Source organism: Bos javanicus, chromosome 9 (genome assembly GCF_032452875.1).
Source record: "Bos javanicus breed banteng chromosome 9, ARS-OSU_banteng_1.0, whole genome shotgun sequence".
Classification (NCBI taxonomy): domain Eukaryota; kingdom Metazoa; phylum Chordata; class Mammalia; order Artiodactyla; family Bovidae; genus Bos; species Bos javanicus.
In genome coordinates this window covers 103,566,247-103,588,633 of record NC_083876.1, presented here as the reverse complement: position 1 = coordinate 103,588,633, position 22,387 = coordinate 103,566,247, and the positions used below count along the sequence as shown (strand labels likewise).

The following is a 22,387-nucleotide window of genomic DNA, read 5'->3' as shown; positions in this document are numbered from 1 at the left end:
AGAAGCAACAGTTAGAACCAGACATAGGACAATGGACTGGTTCAAAATTAGGAAAGGAGTAAGTGAAGGCTGTATATTGTCACCCTGCTTATTTAATTACTATGCAGAGTACAATCATGTGAAATGCTGGGCTGGATGAAGCACAAGCTGGAATCAAGACTGCTGGGAGAAATAGCAGCAACCTCAGATATGCAGATGATACCACTCTAATGAAACAAAGTGAAGAGGAACTAAAGAGCGTCTTGATGAAAGTGAAAGAGGAGAGTGAAAAAGCTGGCTTAAAACTCAACATTTGAAAAACTAAGATCATGGCATCTGGTCCCATCACTTCATGGCAAATAGATGGGGAAACAATGGAAACAGTGAGACTTTCTTTTTGTGGGCTCCAAAATCACTGCAAATGGTGACTACAGCCATGAAATTAAAAGACGCTTGCTTCTCAGAAGAAAAACTATGACCAACCTAGACAGCATATTAAAAAGCACACGCATCACTTTGCTGACAAAGGTCCATCTAGTCAAAGCTATAGCTTTTCTAGTAATCATGTACAGATGTGAGAACTGGACCATAGAGAAGGCTGACGCCAAAGAATTGATGTTTTCAGACTGTGCTGGGGAAGACTCTTGAGAGTCCCTTGAACAGCAAGGATATCAAACCAATCAACCCTAAAGGAAATCAGTCCTGAATATTCATTGGAAGGATTGATGCTGAAGCTGAAGCTGAAGCTCCAATCCTTTGGCCACCTCACGCAAAGAGCCAACTCACTGGTAAAGAGCCTATGCTGGGCAAGACTGAGGGTAGGAGAAGAAGGGAGTGACAGAGAATGAGATGGTTGGAAGGTATCACTGAATCAATGGACATGAGTTTGAGCAAATTCCCGGAGGTAGTGAAGAACAGGGAAGCCTGGCATGCTGCAGTGAGGTTGCAGAGTCGGACATGATTTGCCACTGAAGAACAGCAAAGTCAGTGAGTTGATAGCTGAGAAACTTAATACATGTAAGTCAAAAGCTTCCCTATGTATAAGCAGTGACTACCTAGAGCTCTCAACAGCTCAGAACCACTCAAATGGCCAGCTGTTACTTGGAGAAGAAATGCAGTCAACTTCCATTTACTCTGACACCTACACAGATCAGAGAGCAATCAGGCTCACAGGGCGGTTGGTACCTGGTAGGGTCGCCAGGACTCACACCTGAAGCGATGAGCCTGTGGCCACCACAGCACACGTGGCTTCCCTGGCGATAGGAGCCGTGGGAGGGCCTATGAGCACTGGGGACACATGGGGGGCGGTGCGGGGGCGGCAGGGGAGGGGGACGCGGCTCTGGGGCTCAGTCTTGAGGGAGAGCGGGGAAGCTAGAAAGTGAAGCGGGGGACGGGCCTTGGGGCCTGAGCAGCCACTTGTCAGGGAACAGTGTTCAGTCTTGCAAAAGTATCAATTATCCCCACATTAATCCATCAGGAGCTCATCCCTGTGGGCTTCCTGTTTAACTTCACAGGTTCACTGGAATAATAACAATTAGAGAAGAGGCAGCACATTCTGAAGAAGAGGAGAAACAGGACCATAATGTCAGACACTAATGTTAGTATTAATGTCGACACCAACTAACCTGTTGTAAGACCTAGTAAAGACAGGAAAGGGAGTCCAGGCCTGGAGTCCAGGGCACCCTGCACAGAGGTGTTTATTCTCTAAATGGGGTTGGCCAACTTGCAAGCAATTTGTTAAAGAAAAAAATAAGCTAGATTCCCAGATGAAATAAATTCCTGCTGGATCAAAAGATGTAAATGGAAAAAAAGCTATAGAAGTATAATGGAAAGATATGAATACTTCTATAATTTTGGAAAACAAAAGGTCTTTTAAGAAGAACTCCAAATGCATAAGCCAGAGAGGAAAAACCTAGATACATAACAGCAATATAGATAGAGAGACCGTCATAATGAGAGAAGGACAAATATTATATGATATCGCTCATATGTGGAATATAAAAAAGTGGTACAAATAACTTATTTACAAAATAGAGACAGAGTCACAGCAGCAGAAACCAATCTCACAGCTACCAGGGGATAAGGGGGCCCGGGGGATGAACTGGGGACTGGGCCGACACACACACACCGCTACACACGAAACGGGGACTCAAGGACCCGCTGTGCAGCGCGGGGACTCCACTCAGTGATCACACGCTCCACCACAGCGGCCTGTACAGGAGAGGAGTCTCAGACAGTGGAGATAGATATACGTATATATATATATATGTGTGTGTGTGAAAGTGATTCACTTTGCTGTGCACCTGAAGCTAACACACTGTAAATCAACTACACTCCATTAAAACTTTTTAAGTAAATACAGATTTAGAGTAAAAAAAAAACGATGAATTATTTTAGGTGAGATCAAGTAATATTAATTTATTTGTTATAGAGAATACATGTCCACAAGTAATCTGTTCAGATGCAGGCAAGCCGTAACTCAAATAAATTAAAACAAAAGATAATTAAAATATAACTAATTACATTTGGAAACAACTCCATTCCCTCTCAACTGAAAGAAGTGAACCTAATGAAACATCTTCTTCCCTACACATTACCTTAAACACTGCTAACAGATCTTCATCGATAAATCTGAGTAAAAGGACAAAGCAAAACGCAAGCAGCTGACTGGCTGCTTCTTTCGGAAATTCAGGTAAACTGACTTCCCCATGGCTTAACCGATCTCTTAGACGGGGACCCTCCTGATGGTTTAGGAAATCCCAGAGAAATTCCTACCAAAAAAAGGACACAAAAAATATGTGGTTAGTATTCTCAGCAGAAAGAAGGAAGTCTGAAGACCCAGAAAGGGCAAGCCGAAGCAGCAGTGTTCATTACGGAAAAGTGAGCCTGGAAGAGAGAGTCAGTCAAGGTCACAGAGCAGACAAGCACCAAGTCACCCGGGATCCCTCGGCTTCTCCTACACCCGCCGCCTCTGCTGCGTTCTCCTGTGGGACCTCCCTTCTGTGTATCAGCACCCTGCTACCCGAGGCAGGATGCTCCTGGGAAGCCCTGTCCTCTGGAACTGCACCCCACAACCTCAGGCAGGAGCCCTACTGCTCAGGCTGGATCTCCCGGGAGCCGTGTTTCTGCACCCATTCCTCGGCAGGCTGACAAGAACCTGGCAAGTCCAGAGGACTGGGCACCAGGGCTGCAGAGCTGCCTGCACGGCCCCAGTGCTCGGCAGCAGCACCAGAGGACTGGGCACCAGGGCTGCAGAGCTGCCTGCACGGCCCCAGTGCTCGGCAGCAGCACCAGAGGACTGGGCACCAGGGCTGCAGAGCTGCCTGCACGGCCCCAGTGCTCAGCAGCAGCACCAGAGGACTCGGCACCAGGGCTGCAGAGCCCTGCACGGCCCCAGTGCCCGGCAGCAGCACCAGAGGACCGGGCACCAGGGCTGCAGAGCTGCCTGCGCGGCCCCAGTGCCCAGCAGCAGCACCAGAGGACTGGGCACCAGGGCTGCAGAGCCCTGCACGGCCCCAGTGCCCGGCAGCAGCACCAGAGGACTGGGCACCAGGGCTGCAGAGCCCTGCACGGCCCCAGTGCCCGGCAGCAGCACCAGAGGACCGGGCACCAGGGCTGCAGAGCTGCCTGCGTGGCCCCAGTGCCCGGCAGCAGCACCAGAAGACTGGGCACCAGGGCTGCAGAGCCCTGCACGGCCCCAGTGCCCGGCAGCAGCGCCATTCCCAGCCTCACCCCCCGAAGGACGAGGACTGTGTTGACCACACCTGGAATCCACAGCTGTGCTCACGACAACACCGGTTTTCTTTCCCCTCGTCCCTCTTTCTCACATGTCCTTTCTCAGATCACCCTTTTATTTTTGAAGCCTTGTGAAGACACGGCTGTTTTCTTAATGGCAAGTGTTCAAGAACTCTTCCACAGGCAGAGGAAAAAGAGTCAGAAAACCAAATTTTCTGATTCAGGCAAACTGCCGCTGGACAGAGGAGTCATAGAGATTCAAGATGACAAAGAGCTTTAGATAAACGAGTTCAATCATGCTAACTTCCTGGTAGCAGAAAGGAGTGACTGATGTCACACAGCTGACTCCCAGTTAAAAAATATAAAAATTCTATTTACAGTCCAAAGAAGTCACTGCAATATCCTCATAAAATACAAAAATTTGACAAATAGAAACAGTTCTAAAAAATTATCTTCTCATCCAACACTCTATCTTACTAGTCACATCTGACTTTACTGTTAATAAAGCAGATAGAGTCCCTGCTACCAGCACAGATGGGCTTCCCTGCTGGCTCAGATGGTAAAGAATCTGCCTGCAATGCAGGAGACCTGGGTTCTATCTTTGAGCCAGGAAGATCCTCTGGAGAAGGGAATGGCTACCCACTCCAGTATTCTTGCCTAGAGAATCCCATGGACAGAGGAGCCTGGTGGGCTACGCACATACAGTCCATAGGCTCACAGAGAGACGGACATGACTGAACGACTAACACTGTGACACGTTTCATCAATAAACTCACATAACCCACAAGTTCAAACACTGTTAGGACCAGGGTGACTAAGTCGTCAGGTCCTAAACTCACATAACCCACAAATTCAAACACTGTTAGGACCAGGGTGACTAAGTCGTCAGGTCCTAGGGAAAGGGACGTCTGAATAATCAGCATGAAGCACAGGACCTGAGCTTGCTCAGAGCTCAGCCAGCGTCGGCTGCAAAGACAGTGGAATTCAGACGTGTGAATGCTCCAGAAGCACTTCTGGGCAGGAAACAAGACAAAATTAATGTCATTTTTGAGAAGATCTAATCATATTGGTAAGTAGCAGGGTATTAAATTATAAATGCCTGACACTTTACCATTGCAGGCTCTCCCAGGAAAAGAGGAAGTTGGTTGATTTTACCATCATTCAAGTGTTTTGCCAATATCTAAAACAACAAAAGGAAGTAAATTGATTAACTGGTATACACATATACACACACAGAACTTTCAGTATCAAAAGATCCTATACATGTGGCATGACATGTGTTAAGTCCAAAGCAGATTAAATAAGAACAGTCTTAAAGTAGCAACCACCTATTTAAGAAAGGTCTTCTTAACCAATATAATGAGTTTAAGAAGATATATATATGTATTCTTAACTGTGTGAATGTATGTGTTCATGTGTTTACATGTGTCTAGGTGTGTATATGTGCTTATATATATTCATGTATAGGTATGTGCATATACGGGCTTCCCTGGTGGCTCAGATGGTAAAGAATCCACCTGCAATGCAGGAGACCCAGGTTCAATACCTGGGTCAGGAAGATCCCCTGGAGAAGGGAATGGCAACCCACTCCAGTATTCTTGCCTGGAGAATTCCATGGAGCCTGGGGCCTGGTGGGCTACAGTCCATGGAGTCACAAAGAGTCGGACACAACTGAGCAACTAACACATACTCATGTGTGCGTGTTGTATGTGTGTGTTTATGGGTAGTTTGTGTATATGTGTATATATGTGTTTATGTATACCTGCAAACACTGTACATGGTGTGTTTACACATATATACATGTGTGTACATGTATTTTGTGGCCTTTCCATAATTACTAATTAGCCGGAAAGCTATACTCAACACTATCATCAGCTTTTTCTTTTTTTCTGCTTATGTGAATAAGCATAAGCATATTATGTCCTCAATATTTTCCTGCGAGCATATGATTTATGGTTTTTAATTTGATTGGTTTAATTTTAATTAAAATCAATCAAATTAATTTGATTTTTAATTTTATATTTTAATTTTTATTTTAAACAAATGCAACGTTCTGTTTATCTCAAGATATCTTAGAAGTTTACTTACTTCATCGAAGGTAGTATAAAGAGCTGTTGACTTCAGAAAAGGAAAGAAAATAAATAATTAAAGCAAAATACAAGTCATGTGACATTATTCAAAGCAGGAAAAAATTCTAGCACAGGGACACAAGTATGAAGCCTTCATTTGTAAAGAAAACTTTATCTAGCAACACTTTGGGAAGGACGTGGCTGACAACATAAACACGATACACAAGGCATGAAGATACAGCGATCCTGGCGGGCAAGCCCATGAGACTATCGCCCTCACACGCTCAGCAATTCAGGATCCCACAGCTTCACAAATCACTACTCACACACAGAGCACCTCTACTGATGGCTGGTATTTGTGTGCAAGTGAGCACAATCAAGTATTTTCTCCAACAAGCAGCCCGTGCCTTTCACACTTCTTGAGTAACTGGCACAGCAGGGTTTACAGATGTGGCTCGGGGCCAGACTGCCTCGACGTTCCAATCCCAACTTCAGCACCTTCTGCACGTGAAACCCCAAGGACCTTCACACACCCCAGTTTCTCTGCTAAACCAGAAGTGAGGAACGCCCATCTCAAAGGCGTCTGGGGAAGTCAACACGATTTTACACACAGCATGCCAAAATCAGTATTGTGAGGAGGTCGAGCACCCAAAAAGCATGTTGCACTTATTAATGCTTAATAACAGATTTTCATTTTAATATTATCAAATATTCTTCAACATGTATTACTGTGCAGATGGCTCTAAAGCCTGTTCTGCTGATGCTAAAATCTCCCCTGAGCTCTATTCTAAGTATTCAACTGCCTACTAAATATCCCTACCACTTCCTCAAAAAGACTGAACTTCTCACTCATCTCCATAAATGATGGAAATTAACTTCTATCTTGTTTTACAGAATTGGTATAAATATCGTCTCTTGTACCCCTAATACATATAAGCTTCTAAAAAGTCACAAAGTCTCATTCATCTTCACAACCTCCATTGACTCTGAAGAGATCTTATGCCATAAAATAATCATAGAATTTGCAAAAGCAATTTATAGTTTTACAAAGTATTTTCATTTGTATATCGCCTTATAAGTAAACTGTATGAACATTATTTTTCATACAAAGTTAAAAGCACATTGTATTTCCTTCCTGACCACTTGCCCAGTCCCCATGTCTTTGAGAGAGAAGCTTCATCTAACTTATTTCATCTGTTTGATGACTGTCATTTATAACTTTATTGCTACTTCTGTCTCGGTTGTTTGGAAAAGGTATATGGATTCATTACATATTCTAATGTACTGTCTACAGATTATAAGATAAAGTCAAGCATGTATTTGCTGATACTTTTTAAGTTGACCTGTCTTTATACTTAGAAGTGTCTCTTTATTTTTTATTTTTTTTAATTTAAATTTATTTATTTTAATTGGAGGCTAATTACTTTACAATATTGTATTGGTTTTGCCATACATCAACATGAATCTGCCACGGGTACACACATGTTCCAATCCTGAACCCCCCTCCCACCTCCCTCCCCATACCATCCCTCTGGGAAAAGTAGCTTTCCTTGGTGGCTCAGACGCTTAAGAAACTGCCTGCACTGCAGGAGACCCAGGTTCAATCCCTGGGTTGGGAAGATCCCCTGGAGAAGGAAATGGCACCCCACTCCAGTATTCTTGACTGGAGAATTCCATGGACAGAGGAGCCAGGTACAGCCCATGGGGTCGTGAACAGGCAGTTAGGACTGAGTGACTATCACTCACTCATCAGTACTGATGTTAGGTTTATTCTGGATAAAAGTCTGGGCTAAAATTTAAGATATTATTTGATAAACTGTATCCTCTGCAGAAACAGCCACAGTATCTACTTGTGCAGTGAAATGACAACGAAATGACCAAATTCATGAACCACAGCGTCATGCACTGAGTGGCCAGGACACCATGAAGTCAGTTCTAAGAACACTCAAATGAGAGCTGACACTGGGGCTCCAGCTCTTTCCACTGAAGGCCAGGCTTCACTCCATGACACTGGGCTGGGCAGAGCCCAGTGAGAGGCACTGGGTGTGGGCACCAGCGGGCACCAGCAGACCAAGTATGGGCATCCCAGGCCCAAGGGTGACACAGAGGCCTCTACAAAACGCAGGGCAGAGCCAGCTCCAGATGAGACAGAGGCAGAGCAGAGGGAAGCAGTGTTAGCGCCGAGCAGAGCCAGCTCCAGATGAGACAGAGGCAGTGCAGAGGGAAGCAGTGTTAGCGCTGAGTAGAGCCAGCTCCAGATAAGACAGAGGCAGAGAGAAGCAGTGTTAGCGCTGAGCAGAGCCAGCTCCAGATGAGACAGAGGCAGTGCAGAGGGAAGCAGTGTTAGCGCTGAGTAGAGCCAGCTCCAGATGAGACAGAGGCAGTGCAGAGCGAAGCAGTGTTAGCGCTGAGTAGACAAGGCTCTGGGAGGTCACCCCTGTGGCCCCAAGTGGCCACGCAGGGAACAGCAGGCAAGGAAGAGGAAAGGTGTGCATGTCCAGGAACTGGCAAGGAGTCTAAATGATGCTGGTGAAATCAAGTAGAGAACAAAGTGCAGAAAGGCTGGGGCCAGACTCTGAGATCCTTTAAACCATGCAGAAACGTGAGCAGTGCAATCAGGTGCTGGAAGTCATGAAAGGCTTTTAAGCAGATGGGTTCATAGAAGACACAGGAATACTCATAAACTTAGCAAATAATTAGTGGCAGTGTGATTAGAGGAGGAGGAGAAGCACGAAGACCTGTGAGACACAAGCTCAGGTGAGCAAGATACGAGCCAGCGAGGCCGAGCACTGATGGACCATGGGATAAATCAGGGGCAGGACCGACTAGCAGGGTGACGCACAGGAGGATGGAGGACAAGCGGAGCACAGTTGGCGCCGAAGCTGGATGCAGAGCCATGAAGAGGACAGAGTCATGTCTGACTCTTTGCAACCCCATGAATCACAGCACGCCAGGCCTCCCTGTCCTTCACCAACTCCCGGAGCCTTCTCAAACTCATGTCCATCGAGTCAGTGATGCCATCCAACCATCTCATCCTCTGTCGTCCCCTTCTCCTCCCGCCTTCAATCTTTCCCAGCTTCAGGGTCTTTTCAAATGAGTCAGCTCTTCGCATCAGGTGGCCAAAGTATTGGAGTTTCAGCTTCAACATCAGTCCTTCCAATGAATATTCAGGGTTGATCTCCTTTAGGATGGACTGGGTGGATCTCCTTGCAGTTCAAGGGACTCTCAAGAGTCTTCTCCAACACACAGTTCAAAAGCATCAATTCTTCGGGGCTCAGCCTTCTTTATGGTCCATCTCTGACATCCATACATGACTACTGGAAAAACCATAACTTTGACTAGACAGACCTTTGTCAGCAAAGTAATGTCTCTGCTTTTTAATATGCTGTCTAGGTTGGTCATAGCTTTTGTTCCAAGGAGCAAGCATCTTTTAATTTCATGGCTGCAGTCACCATCTGCAGTGATTCTGGAGCCCGATAAAGTCTGTCACTGTTTCCATTGTTTCCCCATCTATTTCCATGAAGTGATGGGACCAGATGCCAAGATCTTAGTTTTTTGCACGTCAGCAGATGGCGGAGTAGAAAGACGTGCGCTCATCTTCTCCTGCGAGAACTCCAAAACTGCGGCTCACCGCTGAACCACTGCCGACAGGAGGATGCTGGAGCCCACCGAAAAAAGACACCCATGTCCAGGGACGAAGGAGAAGCCCAGACAAGACGGTAGGAGGGGCAAGATCATGTGTGGAATAAGGATAGTAAGGAATATCAGAGAACAAACTTGTGGAAGAAGAAAAATGCCTCTTTTGAAATAAAGTAAATCTGGGAGCTGGGGAAGCGCCTATGAACATATTCAACAAACAGGTGCAAACGTACCACAGGAGATCAAAGAACTGTGAGTGAGAAAGAATGCCTTGAAGACGGCTGGATTTAACGTGCTGAACCCCCCTCTCAGCACTGCTTTAGCGGCATCAACAACTTGTGCCATGTGGGGCTCTCATTTCCGTTAGTTTCGGAGTATTTTCTGACTGGTGTTGCTCCCACACAGGTCACAGCTCAGACACTGGATTATGTGAGCTCTCCCAGGGGATGCATATAAAGAGGAGTAGAGGGCTGAGAGCAGGGTTTTTTGAGGAATGCCTATTTACCGGGAAAAAAGAGGAAGACGAACTAGGGAAAGAAACAAGAACACCAGGTAGGGCAGATGCTTGTGCTCGTCCCACAATAGATATTCTCCCTTTCCCCTAGCTAATGCATTCTCCCATAGCCCACTAGGGCACAGCCACTCAAAGGCATCTCTAAGCCCCACCGGCAGCTCTGACCAAAAGGAAGCAGGCTCTTCAGAGAAGGCAAGCTGCAGACCACCCATGCCCACCTTGTGGGGTTGCAATAGCACACCAGTAACCATGGCTACAGAGAAAGCATGAGCACCAACCGCTTTTATGACATCATTAAGTTTAAAAAACGACTTGGAAATTTTTTTTTCCCATTTTTATCCTGCCCAGTTGTGTCTGACTCTTTGCAACCTCATGGACTATACAGTCCATGGAATTCTCCAGGCCAGAATACTGGAGTGGGTAGCCTTTCCCTTCTCCAGGGATCTTCCCAACCCAGGCCTCCCACACCACAGTCAGATTCTTTACGAGCTGAGCCACAAGGGAAGACTCACAGATAAATATAAATCATACAAAATCAAAATAGGAAACCACAAAAAATGACAGTCAAGCCTTCAAAAGAAAGTTCTCGCGAGAAAATTCATTTAACGATAAACAAAAACAAGATGGTAAAAACTTTAATTAGGGACAGAAAACCGTCAGCACAGCAGCAGCCAGCAGCACTGACCACCAGGCAGGCGAGCAGGCGACCACCAGGCACGCGTACCTCAGCAGTGAGAAGCCTCTTTGGACATTCGTTAACTTCAGCAAACACCCTCCTAAGTCCAGTCTCCAGCTGCATCAACAACAATATGGCACAGTCAGCAAACCTGTGAAGTTGAAGGAAAGCAGTGAAACTTCATGTTTTAAAGGTAAACTCTGGCGCTAACACCATAATGATAAGGGTGCTGCTTTCCAGGGTTCCCCACGTATGTCCAAAGCAGCGAGGGTGATGTCACTCACTAACACGAGAAACAGAAGCAGAGTCAGATCTCACAAAGCAGCGAGGGTGGCGTCACTCACTAACACGAGAAACAGAAGCAGAGTCAGGTCTCACGGGTGAGCGACAATACAACTGTCTTCTGGTGTTTTAATGATGATGAGACATTTTAGAAGCTGCAGCAGAACAGAATGTCGCCAAATACCTGCCAAACTTGTTTCATCTAGAAAGTACTCAGACACCAGGGTGCCAGTGGGCTCTCACGGTTTCCAATCAAGTGTCTGCATCAGGACAGAGTAACGGGGAGAGAAGTGGAGCCCGCTGACCTCCCAGACCAACACCCAGGGCCTGCTCCCCGGGGAACAGAGGCAACTGACAACCTCTGTCCTGATTCTCTAACACTGCACATCGTGTTTCAGTCACAGTAAGAGCTTGAAAAATATTAGTAAGTCCATTCAAAAAAGTAACTATTGGGGCGCTCCTTGGTGGCCGAGTGGTTAGGACCCTGGGTTTCTACAGCCATGGCCTGGGCTCAATCCCTGATCAGGGAACTGGGGTCCTACGAGGTATGCAGAGCAGCCAAAATGATTTCTTAATTTCTAAAATAAAAATTAAATTAAAATAATTATCATTATTAACTACATAAAACTGTACCAAAAAACAAAAAAATGTTTAAAACACGATTACAAGATGCCTTTCAATTAATTACAGGAAGATAATTTATGCTCGGGTCGACTCCTGTTCGCTTTTACTCCAACAGCAACACAGTACGGGAGGCAGAGGCTTCTAGGAAGGCCTGGCCTCCAGACCACCAGTGGCCACTCTGTAAAGCCACACTGCAGGTACCTGTGAGACTTTAACTTGGTTAATGCAACTTCCCAATATGGCAACATGATTTTCAGTATAAACGTGGACTTCTTCATCACTTCTTCTAATACTGAAAGCACCTCAGATGTAACATCTGTAAAATAGCAAACATTTTTAAGCACAATCACACTGATCAGTGGAAAAAAGGCGTGAACACACTTAGGGAGTCATGCCACTGGGCCGACCTCTTTAAGAAGACGGACCGTGGGCAATGTGTGCCGTCTAAGAGAGAGGCTACCTGAATGAGGCCAGGGCGGCAGGTGACCATGTGGGGGCCCAGAGCGACCCCTGGGCCCCCACACAGAGGCTGCAACTGTGTGAGCAGAAGAGTTCAGGGGCAACTGGTTGACCACGCTGACCAAGAAAATACATCTTCCAAAGATACAGGAAGCAAGAGTGAACCCAAAGGTAAACTCCGGACTTAAGGTGACCATGCCGTGTCCATGTCGGCTCATCCATCCGTGGCAACCGACGTCCCACCTGGTGAGAGACGCTGACAAGGGAGACCGGTGGGGGAACCTCTGCACCTCCTTCCTGATTCTGTTGTAAACTTAAAACTGCTCTACACAAGTCAAGTCTTAAAAAATATATGCTGTTGGCAGTCACCAGACGACCAAAAGATTCCATGATACCAAAAGGCTAAGACCACTGGGGCCAAGATGCTGTGTGCTCTTCCCACCAGGGTTTACATCAGCAAGTACAGACACGGCATGTCTACCTCCAGACAGGAAAAGGAATGGGCCTGGAGCAGACACAGCGTTTATCTGTTCTCTTGAAGTCCTGTGTCGTCAACCTCACTAACCTGCTAAGACTGCGACGTGAAAAAAAAAAAAGGTGATATTTGTTGCTGTTCAGTTGCGAGATTGTGCCCAGCTCTTGGTCACCCCGTGGACTGCAGCCCCAGGCTTCTCTGACCATGGGATTTCCCAGGCAAGAATACTGGAGTGGGCTTCCATTTCCTTCTCCAGGGGATCTTCCCAACCCAGAGACTGAATCCTCGTCTCCTGGGCTGGCAGATGGGTTCTTTCCACTGAGCCACCAGGGAAGTCCCAGGATGGCACAGGAGAGCACTTACACCAGGGGCACTTCTGGCCTCGCCATTAAGAGAGCTGAGCAAGAGAGCCGGGAGGAGGGAGTGCACGCCACAGATGGCCCAAGCCACACATCTGCACGAGACGCTGATTTTACCAATGCTGGTTCATGTTGATTAGTATTATTAATATTGATCAACATTATTAATATTATTCACCAATAATATTAACACTGATTCATGTAGCCGTGATCGTCAGACTCCCGGTGCCAAACCTGGGGGCACCATGAGAAGAGGTGAGGATTTATGTGGCAAAGTTTAAGAGGTTCTTCATGAAACTTTCAAAGGCATGTTGCCCCTGGAGAGTAACTATTCCTCCCACAGAGCTCGAGTCTCAGTCCTGCTTAATAACGCTATAAACACCTTTACAAAGACAGAGTCAAAGAAAAACGTGAAATTGGTACTTGCCAGGAAAAACGATCAAATCCTCTAGGCTTGTAAGAGTCACGAAAGGTCGATGTGCCAATGTGAAGTTCGTCTGTTGAAGGAAGCCGGTCAGTAGCTGACCCAGTCCTGCTGTCAGCAGCACCATCATTGAGCAGTATCTAGTGCGAGACAGCACAGACATCTGTCAGAAACACGAACCCAGCACACATATGAAAAGCTCTACTTAGAAAAAAAAAGTTTAAAATTAAAAAAGCAAAACAGTATCAAATTTCAGAAAATCCCACTGGCTGTGGGGATGAAGCTGTGCAGTGGCCCAGAGGACCAGTGACCTCTCAGGAACCGGTGAGCTGAAACCCAGGACGCCACCCACTGGAAGCTGTGCATGTCACCACTTCCGCTGCTGAGAGTAAGTCAGTGAAATCGTAACCCGATCACCACAGCAGCCATTCGGCCACTAACATCCAGCTTTGTCTTCAACATCCTGAACCCAAACTCTCTTATTTATCTCAAAACACATCTTTCCTTGATATGAAATTCAAAACAAAACAAACTTCTCAGCATATGAAGAAAGCGCGCGCATGCCTCCCCGAGCACCTACTTGGGCGGAACCTCCTGAGGGGCCGCGAAGCCGTGCCACAGGACGTTGCGGAGGTTGAGCCCGCGCGGAGAGCCCACGAAGACCTTGAGCACGTCCATCTGCGGGGGGCAGGGCACGGGTTACTCAGGAGCCAACCCAGCTGGGACCACGTGAGCTTTCCTCCCCAGAACCGAGGGCACCACGAGTGCAGAGCACGGAAGCCCACAGGAACGAACCCGTGCGTGCCGAGCACTCGCGTCAGACGCTTTCTGCTCGTATTCCTTACTCGCTCGGCCTGGGGACGCCCTCTGAGGGAGATGCTGTACTCGCGCCACACACGTGAGAGGCGTACGGCAGGGAGGGGTGAGACCAGGGGTGCAGAGGCCCCAGAGCCACAAGTGGATGGGACCCCCCAGGACACACCGCTTCCAGGCCACACGTCGAGAGGCCCCGTCGGTAGATAAGACAACTCCATGGCAAGCGACAGACGAGACTGCACGGCAGGCAGCCGAGCAACAAGGCTCGGCCTCCTGTCTGACGTGAAGCTCTCCATTCACCTGCTCCATCCTCCTACCCATCAACACAGAGTGAAGACCCTCCAGTACGAGGATCCTGCTTGTCCAGCTCCAACACTAACACCTTCCCTGAGCATTCTCTGGGTGTGCAGCACCACGCGTTACAGGAGATTCAGAACACACGGAAGCTGCTCAGAGACTAAGAGGACTCAGACCCGTGTCGCAAGAAAGAGGAGTTGAGACTCCCAGAGACTCACAAAAGGACTGAAGCTGCTTCATTCACCTGCAGACTCGGGGGGAAGGGGAGACAGGTGCTCTGAATGCCCCCAGGGGCAGGAACTCACACAAGGGGTTTTAACTCAGCACCAGAACGTCTGACAGCCAGTGCTTCTGTGCTTCTCCAAGTAGTCCTGGCTCTCACACTAACTTAAAATACTTCAACATGAACTTAGTTAAATATCAATAACTATAACAACATTAATAATTAAATATTACTTCCTTAAAATTTACTATTATTTTAAATGAATTGTTCATACCATCTGGGAAATTACAAGTATATATGCCAAGGATCTAGGAAAATTACCTGGGAGCTGCAAGGACTGTGGGTGGACAGAAGGCTCACTGCACAACACAGGCAGAAAACAGAGGACAGAGCAAAACAAGGGATTTAGGAGTTCAGTGTGACGACAAGCAGTCTGTACTTCACTCCACACGCTCCACCAAAGGAAATGACCCTAAGCTGGCAGGGGGTAACGAACTACCAGGAAGCGCAGGAAAGCTTCACTGACCACAATTTCTCAGTGAGTCCCGTCTGTAAACGTCCTCCTGGTGGGCACCACCCTGGCTTGCTTCTTCACCTTGACCTGACTTACTCAGTTGCCTGAAGGTTACTCACTGGTCTTAAACAATCATGATCATGTGGCCTCGAGAAGACTTTGAAAAAGTACCCATTTTTAAACTGGCATCTAAATTTTTTTTCAACTTAAGTTTCAGTAGCTGCAAAAGGTATACTTTCTCACGTGTTAAAAATATTGATTTTTTAAATAATAAAATTGTAATAAAAGATGCTTACTCCTTGGAAGGAAAGTTATAACCAACCTAGACAGAATATTCAAAAGCAGAGACATTACTTTGCCAACAAAGGTCCATCTAGTTAAGGCTATGGTTTTTCCAGTGGTCATGTATGGATGTGAGAGTTGGACTGTGAAGAGAGCCGAGTGCCAAAGAATTGATGCTTTTGAACTGTGGTGTTGGAGAAGACTCTTGAGAGTCCCTTGGACTGCAAGGAGATCCAACCAGTCTATTCTAAAGGGGATGAGTCCTGGGTGTTCATTTCAAGGACTGATGCTGAGGCTGAAACTCCAATACTCTGGCCACCTGATGTGAAGAGTTGACTCACTGGAAAAGACTCTGATGCTAGGAGGGATTGGGGGCAGGAGGAGAAGGGGACGACAGAGGATGAGATGGCTGGATGGCATCACCGACTCAATGGACATGAGTTTGGGTAAACTCTGGGAGTTGGTGATGGACAGGGAGGCCTGGCGTGCTGCAGTTCATGGGGTTGCAGAGAGTCAGACATGACTGAGTGACTGAACTAAACTGAACTGAACTCTTTAAAGGGTTAAAATTTTACTCTTGAATAAGTTAGTATTATATCTTCTAGAATTACTATTATAATACACAATGAGATCAATAGATTTCAAATTACTCATTTGTCTGGCCCCCAGAGGTTACTATATCAGAGGCTATTCCTCCAGCCTCATCACACCAGAGGCCCTACACATGAGGTCATCAAATGGGTTCGTCACACCAGAGGCACCACACCTGCTCGTCACACCAGAAGCTCTTACACCAGAGGCTCCTACACCTGAGGTCATCACATCAGAGGGTATCATCAAAGCACATGAGCACCAGGACAAGAGAGAGGTGTGTCTCTTGGCTGGAAGCATGGCAATTTTGGTGGAAAGGGTCTGGGAAAGGAAAGTAAGCTTGAATCCCTGAGATAATTAATTTTTTCCTAACATACTATCAATTTTTGAGGAACAAAAATAGAGTTAACATTGATTGTTTTGGGCCCTTTTTCCTCCATCGGTTTTAACTGGACAAGGTTACCACAGGCTGCCCGAAGACTTGAGCAAGTTCCTCAGATGCGAGCAGATCTCTTAAAAGAAAGGGGCAGTCCTTCCCAATCAGTAAATATACCTGAAATTCAAACAAACTTGTGTAACAACTGTATTACAATGAGCCAAATCACATTAACCAAAACATCACCCACAAAGCAGGTGTCTGCACAGATGAGGGGAGGAAAGAACTGGAGACACTGATGTTTCTGATCTCACAATCATTCAAAAAGAAAAATATTTCAAAAATCTGTGCCAAGTGATTATACAGGAAAATAATAATTAAAATCTAGAAATCTCAATGAAACTGCAAAACAGTTTACTGTTCATTCAGACACTTTACACGGCCAGCAGTGAAAGAGTCCTCACACTCACATCACCCAGGGCTCGCTCCAGACACGACGAGAGCTTCATGAGGCTGAGGCAAACACTGGGAGATTCAGGACTCCTCAAGGCACCAAGTATTTCAGGAAATAACTGTTTAGAATAAGACACGTCAGAATTCATGTTCAATAAGCATTATTTCTCAAAGTCACAATTTTATTAATGAAATTCAAACCTCGAAAGATTTAATTAGCATATTTTAATGACTGTGTTGGTGTAGGCAAACATTTTTTATATAAATACAACAAAATACAAAGAATCAAGGAAAACATTTGAATACCAAAGGAGGTTTTGGGAAGTTCTTTATGTAAATGTTTATTAAAAGCAATAAATTTGGCATAACTGTAAACTGGAAAGTCAAATACTTTGACCTAAATCTTATATCTCATTTTGATTACATCTTAAAAACATAAATAAGGCAGCTCACCCTGCCACTTAAGTGAGCTACTACACAGGGAGAGGGAAGGCCCTGCCACTCTGTATGAGGAAAGCCAAGTATTTTAGAGTTAGATTTTTATAGTTACTGCTCTACTGTAATCATTTAATGTGCCAAGGGAAATGGCTAGTTTGAACCTAGAACTACCCCACCTCCCTTCTGCCACCCTCAACAAGCCAAGCGTCCCCGCCTCAAGTCCCCTCGTCCCAATGCCTCAAGAACATCTTTTGATCAGTCTGGAAGGTCTTTCTTTTTTTTTTTTTTTGGAGCTGTCCAATTTTTCTGTCCTGGGACCAGCAGAACCCATGCACCAAACCACCTCCCCGAACCCTGATCCTGACACTGCATCCAGAAACCTCCTTTGGGCAAAGGATGTCTCTCAGCTCAGGCTTTGCAAACAGCTCCAACTTTCCCTAGCAACACTCAAGCCTTCTCACAGCCCAGGGCCCAGAGGACAGAGGATACCCCTTTAAAATCAGCAAGGAGCAAAGGCCTCTAAGTGGAATCTGCAGTCTTTCATTTCTAAGACTTTGCTGCTGTTCAAAAGCCAAACCTCTGGAACACCTGTCCACTGGAGCGCCGGTGCGTATCGCATTTCAAACTGCCCCTCGGGCAGAGACGACAGATGCAGGTGGACGGCCTGGCACATGGGGCCCAGCAGCCGCACGCTTTCCCGGTGGTCCAGACCCTGGGCTGCAAGGGCGAGAGAGCAAGTGAGCTCCGCACTGTGTGACGAAAACGCCTACATTGTCAAAGTGCTTCAATGATGAAATTTCCACAAAATTGAGGACCAGTTTAAACTGAACTTAAAACAAAGATACTCATGTTGTGGAAAATAAGTTACATATGTGTTTACCTGATTATAAAAGAAAAACTGTCAGAGAGTGTGAAAATACAGAAAGGTTCAAATAAGACAAAAAATATTTTTTTAATTTCTTTACCTGTATGTAAGTTTGTATATATAATACTTTAACCTGACTTTTTAACGTAACATTATTAGACCAGATTTCCAATGACATTAATGTATAATAATTATTATTATTTTGGAACATATTTATAATATGAATTTTCGGTTTGAGGGTTTTTTCCGTAAGTTTTGGCTGAACATTTACACGGTTCACAACCCAAAAATATAAAAGGGTGGAAGTCTCTCTCATGGCACCAGTTCTCCTTCCTATAGCAGCTTTCATATTTCAAGAAATGTTATACATTTCTTGAGTGTATTTAGAAATATTCATACATACACAAGCAAATATTACATGTTGCCCCTATTGTTTCGCTCTGCCATATAGCTCAGAGAGATTTCTGGGCCAGAAAGATGGGCCCCCTTACTCTCTTCCACCCCACATAATGTTCCCTTGCGCACACTCTTCATAATTTGTTTGAGCAATCCCATAGTGCTTGACATCTGGCTATTTCCAGTGCTCTTCCCTTCTTTCTTCTCTGTCACAGAATGCTGCAAGGAGCCACCTGCCACAGGCACATGCTCACACCTGTGACTGGACCTGTCCTGTATGCTCCTGGATGGAACTGCTGGGCCAGAGTATGTTTGCTTATAATTTTTACAACTATTTTAAAATATTCCAGTCCACATCCCTACTTAAAAAAAGGTACAAGAATGCCCAGAAGACATGTAGAATAACTGTATATACCACCGGTCACCCCATACCCTTAACTCATGACTTCTGTCTGCTTCCCTTTTCCACCAGGACTGCAGGCCGAGAGCCCTCAGCCCACACAGCCTCCAACCCCCCTCCTCACCTGCAGCTTTCCCCTCACTCCCCTGCGCTTCTCTGGTCTCACTCCCTCTCTCTCCACACCGATTCTTTTTCTCTTTGAGCTAAGCCTGTACTATTAATATAACATCTTCTAACCCAAAAAGCAGTGGTCAGAAAGGGAAAGTTTACAGGTTAAGACATTTTAAAGAGAACAGTATTGATGGGCATTTGGGCTGCAGGCAAAATACAAACCTGATTCTGTATAAACCATGCAGTCTGTAATTTTCTTCCAGCATACTTCACCGTTTTGAGTTACAATGCTGCTGATGTCGCAACTTTCTCTGACTTCAAACCCAAGTTTACAGATCATGTCATACACTGAAGGAGAAAGACAGGTGGCAATCGGCTCCCCAACTAATATCTGAAATATAAAACATAAAACACACTCTTCAACAGAAAATATTAACTTTATAATATATTTAAGTCACAGGAAAACTGTTATGTCTTATAGAATATACTCAGGAATAGTTACTGTGTTAACACTTTCTGGATGTCAGAAGAACTATATGATTAAAACACTGTGATTAAATATTAACTAAAGATTACTTATGCAAATATTTTCAAGTAAATGTTTAAAGATATTATTTTATTAAACATAGTATTTTTAACATAAGAATTTACAGAAGCTCAGAATATTTTATGGATAGTGCATTTCCTTTCAGCATTCACAAATTATCCCAAAGTTATCAAAATAAGCATTTTTAAATGAGGGCTGAGAAAAATAGAAAATCAAGCTACTAAATGAATTAAACATTAAATAATGCTAAAACGGAGCAAAATGCATAATTCCGACTCCCTACATAGTCTAAAAAGCAGCAAACCATGCTGCTTTTTCATAAAAAGTTAAATAAAACCAATTCTTCATAATTCTCCTGACATTACGCTAAGATCACCCAATAACTGCAGAGAGATCATATTCTAGATCTGAAAAGGACCTGGTGTCTTTATGAGATGTGTTAAGGGGTGTGCATTCTCCAACATCAGTAAGTCTCGGCAGCTTCCTAATTTGGAAGCCAGTTGGCTTCAGTTCCCCCATCCCCGTCAGTGTCACCCATTATCCTGTCCACTCTTCCTGTCCCCAAAACCTTCATTCCTGCTCTCAGCCTTGAAGTCAACCAATGCTTTCAGGTCCCAGCAATTGAGGTACTCTCTGAGAGATTTGTGTGGAATATTCGGCAATCCTCTGTGGCTGACACCCGCTCAGCCAGTCAGCACACTTTCCTTGGAACACTGCAAGACAGCATGGGAGGGGGCACTCGCTTCTCCTGCCTGCAGCCTGGCAACTTCCTGCGCCTTTCTGGGTAATTTCCACTCCTTTGAGCATTGCCCTGCAGTTGCAGTGCCTCCTGCTGCAGCAGCTGATTCCAGTCTGCAATCTTTCCAACACCCGCAGGACTGGCTTCACCCGAGAACGCCCACCAGAAACACACACCATGCATCCGGTGACTTCCCTACAGAACTCTGCATCCTACTTGCCAGGCTCTTCCATGCAGCTCTGCAGCACAATTTCCTCCTCAGAGACCTGAGTTTCAGCCATGCAGGGACTCTCCTCTAAGTGTTGAAGCTTTAAAATGCCAACCACTTCCCTCAGCTCCTTCAGTCCTCTGGAGTGACTGCTTCCTGCAGCTGCCGTCTCCACCACACTTTCATAGATCTCACTTTATCCCTCACATAACTAGTTAACAATTTTATTCCTAGTTAACACTTGATCATAGTGTGAAAACTCCTGTGGTCTGTCTCTGGACAAAAACAAAAATACAACTCAAAAAGGTTACATTCACATCAAAAGGGACTCCTTGCATTTTAAAAAAGCATTTGAATTCTAAAGGAATGAGCTGAAGTTCTGGAGTGACAGGAGACAGGCAGAAGTGATATTTCTGCACAAAAACTTATCTATTCCACTAGTAAAGTGGGCCCTGAATTTCACAGCTGAGGTTGTAAGTCTCTTTTGGTTGTAGACACCGGATCAACACAGTCGTGCCTCAGACTCAACCAAACAGTAAGATCCTGGAGCAGAGAGACCAGGTCTTACACAACACTGTATGCCCAGGACACAGCAGATGCTGGAACACGATAAATGAAAAACAAAAGTTAAATGAATTATTGGCTCCTCCTACCCCCAGTTGGTGGCTCAGAGGGTAAAGAATTAGGTTCAATCCCTGGGTTGGGAAGATCCCCTGAAGAAAAGAATGGCAACCCACTCCAGTACTCTTGCCTGGAGAATCCCATGGACAGAGCATCCTGATGGGCTACAGTCCATGGGGTCGCAGAGAGTCCTATACAACTGGGCAATTAACACTTTCACCCTGAGTTGAAATGGACCTCTCTAAGGCTCCAAGACCTTCAGATTTGGGGAATGGCTACATTCTACTCCTACAAACAGACATGCAATTCTAGAAGTTGGCTTATAGGTTAACTTTTTAAGTTTATACTGTCTTAGACAAGAAGAGACCCTGCTGTTAAACAAGAAATAAAATCCAACCTCAAATCAACAAATAATAGATGCTGCAACGCCTTAACTGCCACTCAAGACAATATCTCTTCTGCGTGTTACACTCAGGGACATGCCTGTCCTCCCACCAGAAGCCCCAAAGCCTGCATTTGTGTATGTGTGTGTATCCCTCCGTGTCTTCTTTGGTACTTCAGTGTCTTGCCCAGAGCAGCATGGGATAACGCAAATGAGTTTGTTTGAGAGCTAGAATAATCTGAATTTGAATTCTTCCTCAGACTCTTTTCCACTTCTTGCCTTGGAAATGTTAACATACCTGAAACTTTCCAGTGTAAAACGGGGCAAAACATGACCACCTTCTATGGTTGCAGTAATCAGAAATAATACTTGAAAAGCACCCGGGACACAGTACTCAGCACTCAACAAGTAGCAGCTAGTGCTAAAAACTGCTCACAGATAATGGATTGACACTGAAATCCCTGAGAGAGGAAAGTAAAATCTTTATTGTGAGGCAACCCCACTGAGGCAGACAGTTAATGAGACCCTTTGATTTAGTTTTACGTTATCAAAGTGGCCTAAAGAAATCAACTGCAATTCTAATTTTCAAGTGTGAACCAGAGGCCTGATCACCACACATACTTCCCACATCGCTAAGGAACCACCTAGAGGACACTTCCTTTAGGGGCGAAGGCCAGTCAGAACAAAGCCTAAAAGCCACGGCGCGCTGCGCGTGCCCGCCCGCGGTCGTGGGAACAGCTCCTGGACTTCGCGGTGGCGGCTGCAGAGCTTCCCCTCGCGCGCAGGGCGCAGGCTCGGTCCCCACGGCACGTCCTCGCAGACTTCAGCCAGGACCTGAGCCACCGAACGCGGGGTCGGCGACACCAGGGAGCACGAGAGCGGAAGTGGGGCCC

General features: G+C 45.7%; 1 protein-coding gene across 5 annotated transcripts in view; it reads right to left on the bottom strand.

Annotated features, from left to right (window-relative positions):
• The window catches only part of ERMARD (ER membrane associated RNA degradation), a 28,950-nt gene extending 6,723 nt beyond the window's left edge, over nucleotides 1–22,227 (bottom strand). Inside the window, exons 1-12 of one of the 5 annotated variants that reach the window (XM_061428603.1) lie at nucleotides 22,139–22,227; nucleotides 19,220–19,388; nucleotides 17,803–17,942; nucleotides 16,805–16,906; nucleotides 16,422–16,511; nucleotides 13,816–13,913; nucleotides 13,239–13,375; nucleotides 11,720–11,834; nucleotides 10,661–10,763; nucleotides 5,803–5,832; nucleotides 4,826–4,894; nucleotides 2,577–2,750 (exon numbers count right to left, since the gene is read on the bottom strand). In XM_061428603.1, coding sequence (XP_061284587.1) covers nucleotides 2,577–2,750; nucleotides 4,826–4,894; nucleotides 5,803–5,832; nucleotides 10,661–10,763; nucleotides 11,720–11,834; nucleotides 13,239–13,375; nucleotides 13,816–13,913; nucleotides 16,422–16,511; nucleotides 16,805–16,906; nucleotides 17,803–17,942; nucleotides 19,220–19,337 — 1,176 coding nt within the window. In that variant the 5' untranslated portion in view covers nucleotides 19,338–19,388; nucleotides 22,139–22,227. Of the gene's footprint in view, nucleotides 1–2,576; nucleotides 2,751–4,825; nucleotides 4,895–5,802; nucleotides 5,833–10,660; nucleotides 10,764–11,719; nucleotides 11,835–13,238; nucleotides 13,376–13,815; nucleotides 13,914–16,421; nucleotides 16,512–16,804; nucleotides 16,907–17,802; nucleotides 17,943–19,219; nucleotides 19,389–20,457; nucleotides 22,070–22,115 lie in introns of those variants that run through there. The other 4 variants (XM_061428602.1, XM_061428601.1, XM_061428604.1 and 1 more) reach the window with 4 other exon arrangements.
• Between the last annotated feature and the right edge of the window lie 160 nt (nucleotides 22,228–22,387).